General features: G+C 37.7%; 1 protein-coding gene across 3 annotated transcripts in view; it reads left to right on the top strand.

Moving 5' to 3' along the window:
* Nucleotides 1-12721, top strand: part of LOC136040210 (carboxypeptidase Q-like) — a 68818-nt gene that overhangs the window by 35831 nt on the left and 20266 nt on the right. For all 3 annotated transcript variants that reach the window (XM_065724404.1, XM_065724413.1, XM_065724393.1), the window contains one exon: nucleotides 11510-11663. In XM_065724404.1, the coding sequence (XP_065580476.1) occupies nucleotides 11510-11663 (154 nt within the window). The remainder of the gene's footprint in view (nucleotides 1-11509; nucleotides 11664-12721) is intronic.

Genomic DNA, 12721 nt, shown 5'->3' with positions numbered 1-12721 from the left:
CAGATGCAGAAGAACGAATTAAAAGGCCTAGATAAATCTGTTCACTGACAGGTTTTATAGCCTACTGCAAATATGTGTCACATCAGGTGCAAGACTTGGTGGACGATTAAAAAGCAAAACTGGTGACTTCATATCATTCAAAGACAAGTCTCTTCGCTTATAATTATCATAATAGGCAGCACAATAACCCTGCCTAAGTAAAAAGTGATGTGGGCACAATGTGTTTTTTCATGAAGCGCTTCGTATAGAAGGAACTGTCGTCAAAACTTTGAAAAGAGCTTATTTGATTAGAAATTAAAAGTTCTGGTGCTCTTTATAAGAGTCAACAGTGATTAAAGGGCAACACCCCCCCCCCAACGCCCATCATTTCCCCAAACACATCCAATCAAAATTTTAAGATTTTTTTTCAGCACACTTGAAAGGTCAAGTAATTAAGTTCTGGGGGATGCCATCCCTTCCATAAACTTTAGGGCAAGGCCTATAAGCTGTGCTAGTTAACCATTTTTAAGAAATAAGATTTTTATGGAACGGGTTGGCGTATAAACTTTGTAGGGGCTCATATGATTGAAATTCGGAAGCTCTAGTGCACTTTTTGAAAATCAAAAGTAATTGGAGGGCGACCAGAGCTTGAGGGCAAGGTTTCTAAGTCATGCTTTGGGGGTATATAAGGTTTCTATGGAAGTAGTGGTCATGTAAACTTTGGAAGAGACTCATTTGATTAGAAATTTAAAGCTCTACTTCCCTTTTCGAGTGTCAAAAGTGATCAGAGGGTAACTAGCCTACTTAACCCCCTGTGTACTCTTTTACTCAAACGCATCCGTTCAATATTTTGTGATAGCCATTTTGTTTAAAATAGTCTAAATACCATAAAATCATGTCTCAATGGTTGACACAATCCCCTAGAGCCTGGGGGCAGAGGTTATAAGTTGTGCCCTTGGGCGTTTATACTGTGGTTTTCATTGGTTTTGAAAGTTCTTGTGCCCTTTTTAAGAGCCAAAAGTAATTGGAAGGCAACTAGCCCTTCTCCGACGTCCATCATTTCCCAAAGCATATCCAATCGAAATTTTATGACCGCTATTTTGCTCCGCATATTTGAAAGGTCTAGTAGTTATTTTTCTGGGGATGTCAAGCTCCCACAGCCCTCCCCCAGAGAATGTTGAGGAGAGCTTTGAACTGAAGCAAAACTTTTTATGTGCATACGGGCTGTCAAAAGAGCATAACTTAGGAATGACTGAGTAAATTAATTTGGAACTTTCAGGAAATGATAAGGGATGTGATCCGTTAACCATAAAGGTACTATTGGCACGCTACTACTATTGCTACTACAACTTCCATTACTATTACTGCTACCGCTACTACTACCACTGCTACCACCAAAACTATTGCTTCTGTAGCGAATACCACAAAGGCTGAGGATATTGAAATGAACATTTGAGGATGTGTTGAGGTGAAATTTTAACTATGTGCATGGATACTGTCGGAAGTGTTTATCGGTAACATTTTTGTAACGGCTTACCTTGTCAAGATGAAACTTCAAATTCATCATGGGGAGGACGTTCAACTGACCAAAAAGCAGCATGTACATGTTACTATTGCTCTTAATGTTGCTGCTACAACTGTTAGTACTGCTACTAATACAATACTACTACTGCTCCTACTACTAGCACTACTACTATAATACTAGTTGTATTGAGGACAAGCGCATTAAGGTGAAAATTTGGACAGAATATTGAGGGGAAATTTGAACTAAATTTAACAACAATTCGTGTATACACATTGTCAAAAGGGTCAAAAGGGAACTTAAAGAGAATGCTTAAAGGCCAATTGACGAAAAGACAATATGTGCATGTTACTAGGAATACAACTACCGCTTCATTTGCTACTACCACTACAACTTTTACTACTACCTCTCCAAATACTGCATCTATTTCAACTACTTGTAAGACAAATAAGTGACGTGTATGCTCCGCGTAGTTTCTTCTCTGTGCGGCCAATAATTAGCTTATTGGAAGACCTAGATAAATAAGTTCCCTGATATTTTTTTATAGCTCTACCACCAAGATTCATCACATCAAATGCAATATTTAATCGACAATTAAAAAGCAAAACTTGCAACTTCAAAGCATTCAAAGACGAACCAATACGCTTATAATTATCATCCATAACAGGATAACTATTTTCAAGACTAGCAACCGACCAATTTAACTTCAGCAGGTCATCCCCATAACCCAAAATCGAAACATCAGTATCCATTACAATGCATGAAGTCGGGATTAAGGATTATATAAGATAATAACCAAATTTCATCAGGAGAAACCCCTCGATCAAAAAGCTTCAACATCGAATGGGAATGAATTAACGACCCATAGGCATTACTCACATAAAAAGGACTAATTGCCAAAAACTTACAGGCTTTTGTAGAATTTTTTAAAATCTTACACAACAATTTAAGTGTCTGGAAACAACCCAGTCCTTGGTGAAATCATAAAAGTGGTACTTTGCAAATATAAAAAATAGCATCAACAATCAATAGCTCAAATACTTTCGACAATGCGCTTGAAACTGTGATCGGACTATGCTAGGCCAACCTTTCCTTAAAATAAGTGTAATCAATCCCGTACAAAAATTATCTGGCGCTATGTAAACACTAAAAATGATCTGATGCACCAAAGAAAGATGTGCACATAAGAAAATTCATTACCAACTATAAATGCCGAGCGCACTTCCAATCTTTTCCGGATGAAAACTTTTTTTTATTTTCCATATGCCATATTTAATGGACGGTTGTGACACCAAGATCAAACTACACTTAGATGTCGCTTCAAGTGTAGACTCAATATTCAGTTCAAACTGTATAGTCACTTCAGAATTAAGGGACTTCAACTGCTCTTAAAAATGGGCATGTTAGTCAGTAAAATGTATCCCATCGACAAAACCGGTGATTGAAGATGAACTGGGACGTTTTTTCCACAACACAACCGGATTTGTTTTTGACTAAAGTTATATTTTGTATATAAACGTTCTGTATTCATAGGGCTTGATCTCTGTGACCTGCACTCATGCCAAACCGGACGCCAGAATTTTGAATCCAAACATTCTTCCTGCAAATTTGGATCACCAGACAAACCGAATTTCTCAGTTTTCGTTTTATACTTTTTACCAGGGACTGCTGCTTTCTCCGCGCACTTAAAAGAATGTAGGATCTCAGGACAGCGCTCATCTAGTTGTATACAAATCTCACCTTTACTAATATTTGGGTCCAACTGTAACAGTTGGTGATAAGGAAATTTTATTTTATTTAGAATATCATCACTGACGTACTGGAAAATAATGGCATGACTATTTCCCGACATCGCCTTACATTTCCGTTTTGGGGTATCACGAGATGGAATGGTTCCTTGGATCGATAATGATAGACTGATGGGAATATGGTCACTTTACACATGTACCTTCGTAACTCTGAGTTAGTTCTAGATTAAAGAGCTTAATTAAGATTAAATACGTTATTACCAGTCGTATGAAAAAAGTATGGCTTATCCTTTCGAAGCAGAGAAAAACGATTGGGCAGAAGGGCTTTGATTAATTGAGACCGAGAGCACTTAGCGCTTTTCAGGTCACACCTGTTGTCCAAAATTACCAAGCAGCGATAATTTCTCAAAATTGACTCGTGTATACATCTGCCAAGCTGCTGAGCCGCAGTGTTAAACCGAGCTTAGAATGCCTGGTCCCCGTAGTTTCCCGGGAAGTGCACATTTACTACGGTTAAATCGCTAATTAGCGCCAGTACAAAATAGTCTGAGTTGTTCATGGTGGTTGCTAGGACGTTGTTAATAATAGCAAGACCACCAGAGGGACCACAGGATTTTGACCTGTTTGCTGAAAAAAAAAATTACAACCGCTCAGCAAATTGAAAAGATCAGCTTTCTTTCAAGACAGGATATGTAACTGAAGACATAAGGTATCATGCCGATTAGATAAGCATTCTAATAAAGGGAGTTTTTTTTAGAGACGCAGCTATGAATGCTTGACGAAAAGACAGGAATTTTAGTTTCGCAGATCGTCTTGGGTTTTTTCTTTGGCTTACTCTGTAAAACTTATATATTCTCCAGACAGTAGGTTTAATAGTAATTATGCTTAGCCGACTTGCAAGAGACACAGCACATCTTATCCTTGAATGGAGACGATTTAGAACTGGAATGGCCTTCTTGAGTGCAATATGAACAAAATTCGGTATTTTTACAGGCTACTGCTTGGTGACTACCAGATTTTGGTCAGGTGAAGTATCTTTGCGGAAGGAAACGGAACAGTTCAACTGGAATATTCCCGTATCCAATCTTTGGATGATTGGCCATGGCTAGTTTTAAGTCAGACTTGGCTAAAAGAAAATATTTTAAATGCACAGGAATCCCCACAGTGTTCGGTTTTTTCACATTTAGGAATCAAGCTAGTTACAGAGTTTTTGAACTCTAGTGGGACTCGCCGGGTTATCCTCAGGAACCGTTTTAGTGCATTTTTAAGGAAGCTTTGACATCCCTGGTCCGTAACATGTCAGCAATTTTTTTCCGCTCTTGCTTATGAATCAACCAGTACCTTAAGATCTGACTTACCATTTTCAATTTCGTAGCATTGTTAACTTTTGTTCAAGTCGGGGATCATGAAATTCAAAAAAGTTGAGGATGTACTTAAAGAGTAAAATGATCGAAAGGAATGGAAAGAGGCAAAATAACTAAAGGATGGGGCACACAGAAAAGAAAGGAACGAGGTAGAAAGAAAAAACAGAGTGCGAAAAATAACCAAATGATGGAAATTCTCCTAGGAAAGGTTTTACAAATCCCACATTAGCCCTCATCAAAAGATCTATTTCGCGCCTTGCAGCTTCAGCCAAGGAAAGAAAATGAAAATGTATATCAGTATTTCTCCAACTTTTCGAAAAACAGTTGGGTCGAATGGCTTATTGGAAGAGCGTCAAAGAAAAGTGTCAAAGCATCGGAAGGGCGTCAAAGTCTGAGGAAAAGTAACTCTTAAATGTAGAAAAAGCTCCTTGACATACAACAGGTTTAGAGCTACAATAGCTAGAACTAGGAATTTGTAGCATGATAGATAATATAGATGCATGAAATATATCATTTGAGTATTAGTACAAAAAAGAATGGTAGAGCAGTTTTTGAAACATTCTAAAATGAATTTGAGAACTTATTTTTAAAAGATTTAACCAGGGAAACAACTATTGAAACGAGTGAATTGGCAGGTTGTTTTACCAAAATCAGAAAAAAAATTCGGATCCTCTATAATCATGATATAGTAGAAACATTAATGATATTCAACCCCTAAACAGAGAAAAAAAAGAGACAAATAGAGAAGGTTCTCTACCATTGTAGCTCCTCAGGGCATTATGCCACTGAATATCCGAGTGAGAAAATCTAAAAAAGACAAAATAGCTTCAAAAAACGAGTAGGATTCAAAAATTCAGTTTGTGATAGCCAACACTATTATCTAATTCACATTAAAGACAATTTGTGTATTTCAACTTTGAAAATAAAGAAATCTGAAAGATAGAAAAGAACGGCTAAAATTGAGCATAGTTTGAAAACTTAACCCGAAATGACAGACGCTGTTGCTCATTTCCCATTTGAAGAGAACTTGTTTGTTTGTACTACGAAACTAGGAAAATGTGGAAGGAACAAAAGGATTGCAATGTGGCTGTATGATTTGATATCTTTTCTATCCCCGAGGATAGTATTATTCTTCGGGATCCATTTGTCAGCGTAAGGTTAAGAACACAAGTGAGAGGAAGAGGTTTTCACCCTGTTAAAAAGAAAGCTGTGGTAATCGGGAGATGGAATAGGAAGAATAACATCGAGTATCGGAGGAGTCGGATGTTACTAAAGATGAGGTTGGAAGAGACTGAAAAGGGTTTGAGAGTCTGGCGTATCAACTTACCGAGGAGCTTTGCCTCGGAGAGTGTTGGGGGATGAATCCCTCATATTTTATAGATATCGGTGCACCCTGCTCTGATAAGTCAACCCCAAAACACACAAAAAAACTAAAAGAAAAGAAAATCAGGAATATAGATAGAATATTCCAACTTACCTTCTTTTCTTTATTTTTCGTTTGTCACAGTTTCTCTTTGGCTGCTCAATTTTACATTTTCGGATGGAGGGATGGGGGTCCGGGGCTAATTATTCACGGGGGATTCTCTGAGAAAGAATTTTTTAGGCTAAATTTTTGTGGAGGTGATTTTTTGGAGGAATGGTCCTCAGCACGAGAGGATTCTTTTAAGAGAATTAGTCTAGAACCCCTTAACAATCAATTCTTACTTGTACTTCCCTCTCCGTGGCGAATGTGAACCTTTTCGTAATCCCAAATGCAACAAAGCAAATAAAAGGTACATCAACCAGCAAAACATGCCAACCCCTCATTGAAAAGATGAACGAGACGTAACAACTTATTGGTACTCACAATTCCCTCCTTTTGCCTTAAAATTTGAACCAGATTTCTTTTCTATTGTGTACTGCAACACTGAAGTCGTCACTACCACTATATTCTTAAATGGTATGCTTAACCTCTTAAAGAATAGGCCGAAGTCCTGTAACGATCTATTCATACCCTCTCCATAATGCACATGAAACCGAATTTTATGCACCCTCACATGCATTAGAAACAAATAATAGGTTCATCAACTAGGAAAATATGCCCACATTTCGTAACAAAGATGACCAAAGCATAGCCGCCAAATGTTCCTTATACGTATTAAATAAAAAAAAACAAGTGTTTTGAAATGAAAGTAAGGAGCGACATTACAACTTAAAACGAACAGAAATTACTCCTTATATGAAAGGGGTTTTTCCTCCTCGACGCCCCGCTCTTTACGCTAAAGTTTTTTATTGTTTTAAAAAGTAGAGTTGCGAGAAAGAATCAAACTTTAGCGCAAAGAGCAGGGCGTCGAGGAGGAAAAACCCCTTTCATATAAGGAGTAATTTCTGCTCGTTTTAAGTTGTAATGTCGCTCCTTACTTTCATTTCAAAAAACTTGTTTTTTTTATTTAATTTCTGAAAGTTTTTGAATTAATGCATGTCTGATTTTGGCTCTCCGTACATTAATTATTAAAATGAAATTTGCATATTAATTCTTTTTTTGGCTAAATGGCTTTCTCTTAGTTTTGATCAGACGATTTTGAGAAATAAGGGGTGGGGAAGGAGGCCTAGTTGTCCTCCAATTTTTCGGTTACTAAAAAAGGCAACTAGATCTTTTAATTTTTAACGAACGTTTTTATTAGTAAAAAAATACGCAACTTAAGAATTAACTTACGTAACAAACTTTTATATTCTTATATTTTTGATTATGTATATGAGGGGGTTGGTCCCCTCGTTAATACCTCGCTCTTCACACTAAATCTTGTTTTGTCCCAATTCTTTAAGAATGACCCCTGAATCAGAAAGGCCGTAGAATAAATAGTTGAAATTACTTAAAAAATTTTTAGCATAAAGAGTGAAGTATTTATCTCCTCCTAAATACCTCGCTCTTTATGCTAAAGTATTTTTAGAATCCCTCATATGCGTAATAATCTCTGTTCGTTTTAAGTTTTGATGCTTCTCGTTACTTTCAATTGAAAAAACTTTTTCATGTTTATATTTTCATTGTTTGTTTTTTATAGTAATGCTAGAAAGTCCTGCGCCCTTTTGATTGAATTTCTCTTCCCCCATGAAATATTCCTCCAAGAAAAGATCCTCCCATATAGCCCCCTCCCCTGAACCCCACACCCAAACCAAAAAAATCCCCCTGATAACGTCGGTACACTTCCCAGTAACCATTACTGTATGTAAACATTGGCCAAAGTTTGTAACTTGCAGCCCCTCTCCGAGGGACTGTGGGGGGTAAGTCGTCCCCAAAGACATAGTTATTATGGTTTTAGACTATGCGGAACAAAATGGCTATCTCAAAATTTTGATCCGTTGACTTTGGTAAAAAAATGAGCGTGGGAGGGGGCCTAGGTGCCCTCCAATTTTTTTGGTCACTTGAAAAGGGCACTAGAACTTTTCATTTCCGTTAGAATGAGCCCTCTTGCGACATTCTAGGACCACTTGGTCGATACGATGACCCCTGGGAAAAAAAAAAAAAAAAAAAAAAAACAAATAAACACGCACCCGTGATTTGTCTTCTGGCAAAAAATGCGAAATTCCACATTTTTGTAGATTGGACCTTGAAATTTTTTCTATATGGTTCTCTGATACGCTGAATCCGATGGTACGATTTTCGTTAAGATCCTATGACTTTTAGGGGGCCCTATTTTCTAAAATAAGGCAAATTTTCTCAGGCTCGTAACTTCTGATGACAAACACTAAATTTGATGAAACTTATATATTTAAAATCAGCATAAAAATCTGATTCTTTTTTCCGTTTTTTAGAGTTTCGTTTACTATTGAGCCGGGTCGCTCCTTACTACAGTTCGTTACCACGAACTGTTTGATATCTCACTTGTCTTGAAGTTTTAATAATTTTTAGGGCACTTGACCAAGTGACATATAGCAATCGCCAATTCTGTCGGTCTGTCTGTCTGTCGGTCTGTCTGTCGGTCCCGGTTTTGCTACTTTAGGCACTTCCAGGTAGGCTAGGACGATGAAATTTGGCAAGCGTATCAGGGACCAGACCAGATTAAATTAGAAATAGTCATTTTCCCGATTTGACCATATGGGGGGAGTGGGGACCGGTTAATTCGCAAAAAATAGAAAAAATGAAGTATTTTTAACTTATGAGCGGGTGATTGGATCTTAATGAAATTTGATGTTTGGAATGATATTGTGTCTCAGAGCTCTTATTTTAAATCCCGACTGGATCTGATGACGTGGGGGGGATTTGGAGGGGGGAACCTAAAGTCCCGGTTTTGCTACTTTAGGCACTTCCAGGTAAGCTAGGACGATGAAATTTGGCAAATGCATCAGGGACCGGACCAGATTAAATTAAAAATAGTCGTTTTCCCAATTTGACCATCTGGGGGGGGGGGGGGATTTGGGGCCGGTTAATCGGAAAAAATAGAAAAAATGAAGTATTTTTAACTTATGAGCGGGTGATTGGATCTTAATGAAATTTGATGTTTGGAATGATATTGTAACTCAGAGCTCTTATTTTAAATCCCGAACGGATTTGATGACATTGGGGGGAGTTGGAGGAGGAGAACCTAAAATCTTGGAAAACACTTAGAGTGGAGGGATCGGGATGAAACTTGATGGGAAAAATAAGCGCAAGTCCCAGATACATGATTGACATAATCGGAACTGATTCGCTCTCTTTGGGGTAGTTGGGGGGGGAGTAATTCTTAAAAATTAGAAAAAATGAGGTATTTTCAACTTACGAACGGGTGATCGGAGCTCAATGAAATTTGATGTTTAGAAGGATATCGTGTCTTAGAGCTCTTATTTTAAATCCCGACCGGATCTGGTGACGGGGGCGGGGAGTTGGGAGGGGGAAACCTAGAACTTGGAAAACACTTAGAGTGGAGGGATCGGGATGAAACATGGTGAGAAAAATAAACACAAGTCCTAGATAGATGATTGACATAAACGGAACGGATCCGCTCTCTTTGGGGTAGTTTGGGGGGGGGGTATTTCTGAAAAATTAAAAAAATGAGGTATTTTTGACTTACGAACGGGTGATCGGATCTCAATGAAATTTGATATTTAGAAGGATATTGTGGCTCAGAGCTCTTATTTTAAACCCGACCAGATCTGGTGACATTGGGGGGGGGAGCTGGGAGGGGGAAACCTAAAACTTGGAAAACATTTAGAGTGAAGGGACCGGGATGAAACTTGGTGGGAAAAACACGAGTCCTAGATACATGATTGGCATAACCAGAACGGATCCGCTCTCTTTGGGGTAGTTGGGGGGGGGGTTAATTCTGAAAAATTAGAAAAAATGACGTATTTTTAACTTGCGAACGGGTGATTGGATCTCCATGAAATTCGATATTTAGAAGGATATCGTGTCTCAAAGCTGTTATTTTAAATCCTGACTGGATCTGGTGACATTGGGGGAAGTTTGGGGTGGGGCAACCTAAAATGATGGAAAACGCTTAGATTGGAGGGATTGGGATGAAACTTGGTTGGAAAAATAAGCAGAAGTGTTGCATACGTGATTTACATAATTGGAACGGATCCGCTCAATTGGGGGGGGGGGGGTAATTCTGAAAAATAAGAAAAAATGACGTATTTTTAACTTACGAAGGAGTGATCGGATCTTCATGAAACTTCATGTTTAGAAGGACCTCGTAACTCAGATATATTATTTTAAATCTCAACCGGATCAAGCGTAATTGGGGGGGGCAGTTGGGGGGACCGGAAATTTTAGAAAATACTTAAAGCGGTGGGATCAGGATGAAACTGGATGGGAAGAATAGAAACCTGTCTAAGATACGTGACTGACATAACTGGACCGGAATTTGCTCTCTTTGGTGGAATTGGGGGGGGGGGGTAATTTTGAAAATTGAGGCATTTGTAACTTACGAATGGGTGACCAGATCTTAATGAAATTTGATAGTTAGAAGGATCTTGTGCTTTAAAGTTGTAATTTCAAATTCCGACCAGATCCTGTGACATTCGGGGGATTGGAGGGGGAAACCTAAATTCTTGGAAGACATGAAAATTGGGGTATTTTTATCTTACGAATAGATAATCGGATCGTAATGAAATTTGACTTTTAGTTGGAATTCATGTCTCAGAGCTCTTATTTCAAATCCCGACCAGATCTTTTGACATTGGGGGGAGTTGGAGGGGGAAATCTCGGAAAAACACTTGGAGTGGAGGAATCGGGATGAAGCTTGGTGGATAGAATAAACAAATGTCCTTGATACGTGATTGACAGAATCGTACTGGATTCGCTCTCTTCGGGGGAGTTGGGAGGAGGGGTTCAGTGATTTGGCGAGTTCGGTGCTTCTGGACGTGCTAGGGCGATGAAAATTGGTAGGCGTGTCAGGGAGCTGCACAATTTGACTTGATAAAGTCGTTTTCCCAGATTCGACCATCTGGGGGGCAAAAGGGAGAGGAAAAATTAGAAAAAATTGGGGGTTTATAACTTACGAGTGGGTGATCGGATCTTAATGAATTTTGATATTTAGAAGGACTTCGTGACTCAGAGCTCTTATTTTAAATCTTGACCGGCATTAAGCCTCTTATTTTCCTTTTTAAATCAATCTATTGATTCATAGAATTTTGTTAGAGCTCATACCATATGATCTCTTGGCTCTTAGCTCTTCTCGCCTCGTCACAAGTGCCATATGAGCTCTTAGCTCTTGTTTTCTCTAATGTTATCGCAACTCTGAAGTTGTCACCCCCTCCGACTTTTTTAAAATTGTTTATATTGTGAAATTAAAAAAGATCTCATATAGTTTGATCAGTTCATTAATCAAGAGGCTTGAAAGCTTCACCAACCGGATTGAAAGCACTAAAAAGAAAATCAGTGTAGTACTAGGCTGCTCAGTTTGATTTTTTCAAATTAATCAGATTTTTCCTGTTTCTAGAGGTGAAGAGATGGCAGCTATGATACACCCTAGATTTCAGCCTTTGTCAGTAATTGGCTTGGGTCCAAGTGTTGCAACACCAATTGAAGGCATCATATCAGAAATTCTAGTAGTGAAATCTTTCGAAGAACTTCAGAACAAAACTCCTAACGAGGTAGTTTTATCTTAAACTCATCATCCAGGTATTTTTCCCTATTCTGGGAGTTTCTTAGGGGATTTAGTTGAAACTTTTAGGCTATGTTGAGCGGGATATTTATCTAAATCGGGAAACACTGTGTCCATCCAGGATGTTATAAAGCGCATCTGCAGTATCTCAGGAACGGCTTGAAATTAGTTTCTGTAGTATATCGGGATCAACTAAGCATATGAAATTGAAACCTTCAGAAAAATTATTTTGATGTGTCTATTGTTATCAAAAAAATATTTCCTTTAGTTTTGGTTAATATTTGGCCACGTCCCTCCTTACTTACAGTTCGTTATAACGAACTTTTAATATAATAATAAGGGTGCTATCATCAGCAAAATCAAAACGAACAGAAAAATTAAAAGAATGGTTCTGGTTTGTTTGGAATGAGGTCGGATGGTATAGTCAACAATAAGCAGTGGGTTTATTATTCGTCATTAACTAATAAATCATTAAAACGATAATAAATCGTAAATAAATCATTAAATATTTTTCGTTATTAACATCTATATGAACAATATTAGCTCTAATTTTGAAACAGAATTGTTGCCCTAGTTGTCCTTCAATCACTTTTGACTCTTAAAATGCCACTAGAACTTTCATTTGTAAATCAATTGAACCCTTTCTGAAGTTTCTACGACTCCTTCCATACAAATTGCATTGGCACATAAAAAATATAAATAAATAATGCAATGTGCCCACTTCGCTCTTCACATAGGTAGCCCTATTGTAGTGCCCATGACTAGCCGTCTTGAATGTGAATAGAACCTTTCAGGTTGACAATAGGTCAATTTAAAAATTAATTTTAGTAATTTTTTTATTTTAAAATTTAGCTCAAATATGATTATTTTGGACTGGATCTTTTGTAAAGTAAGCTTTTTATCCTTTCTATAGTTCAAGAGCAACAATCAAAGAATTAATTAGGAAAAAAACATTTTTTTTCCTTGAACAGTGTAATTATATTTAAAAAAAAATCCCCTTAGCCCGCCTTTTAATAATTTTAAAATGCTACCGTTGAAAAATTTTTC

Source organism: Artemia franciscana, chromosome 2 (assembly GCF_032884065.1).
Source record: "Artemia franciscana chromosome 2, ASM3288406v1, whole genome shotgun sequence".
NCBI classification, from domain to species: Eukaryota; Metazoa; Arthropoda; class Branchiopoda; order Anostraca; family Artemiidae; genus Artemia; species Artemia franciscana.
The sequence above is the reverse complement of the archived record's forward strand: the minus strand, read 5'-3'. Positions and strand labels throughout refer to the sequence as shown.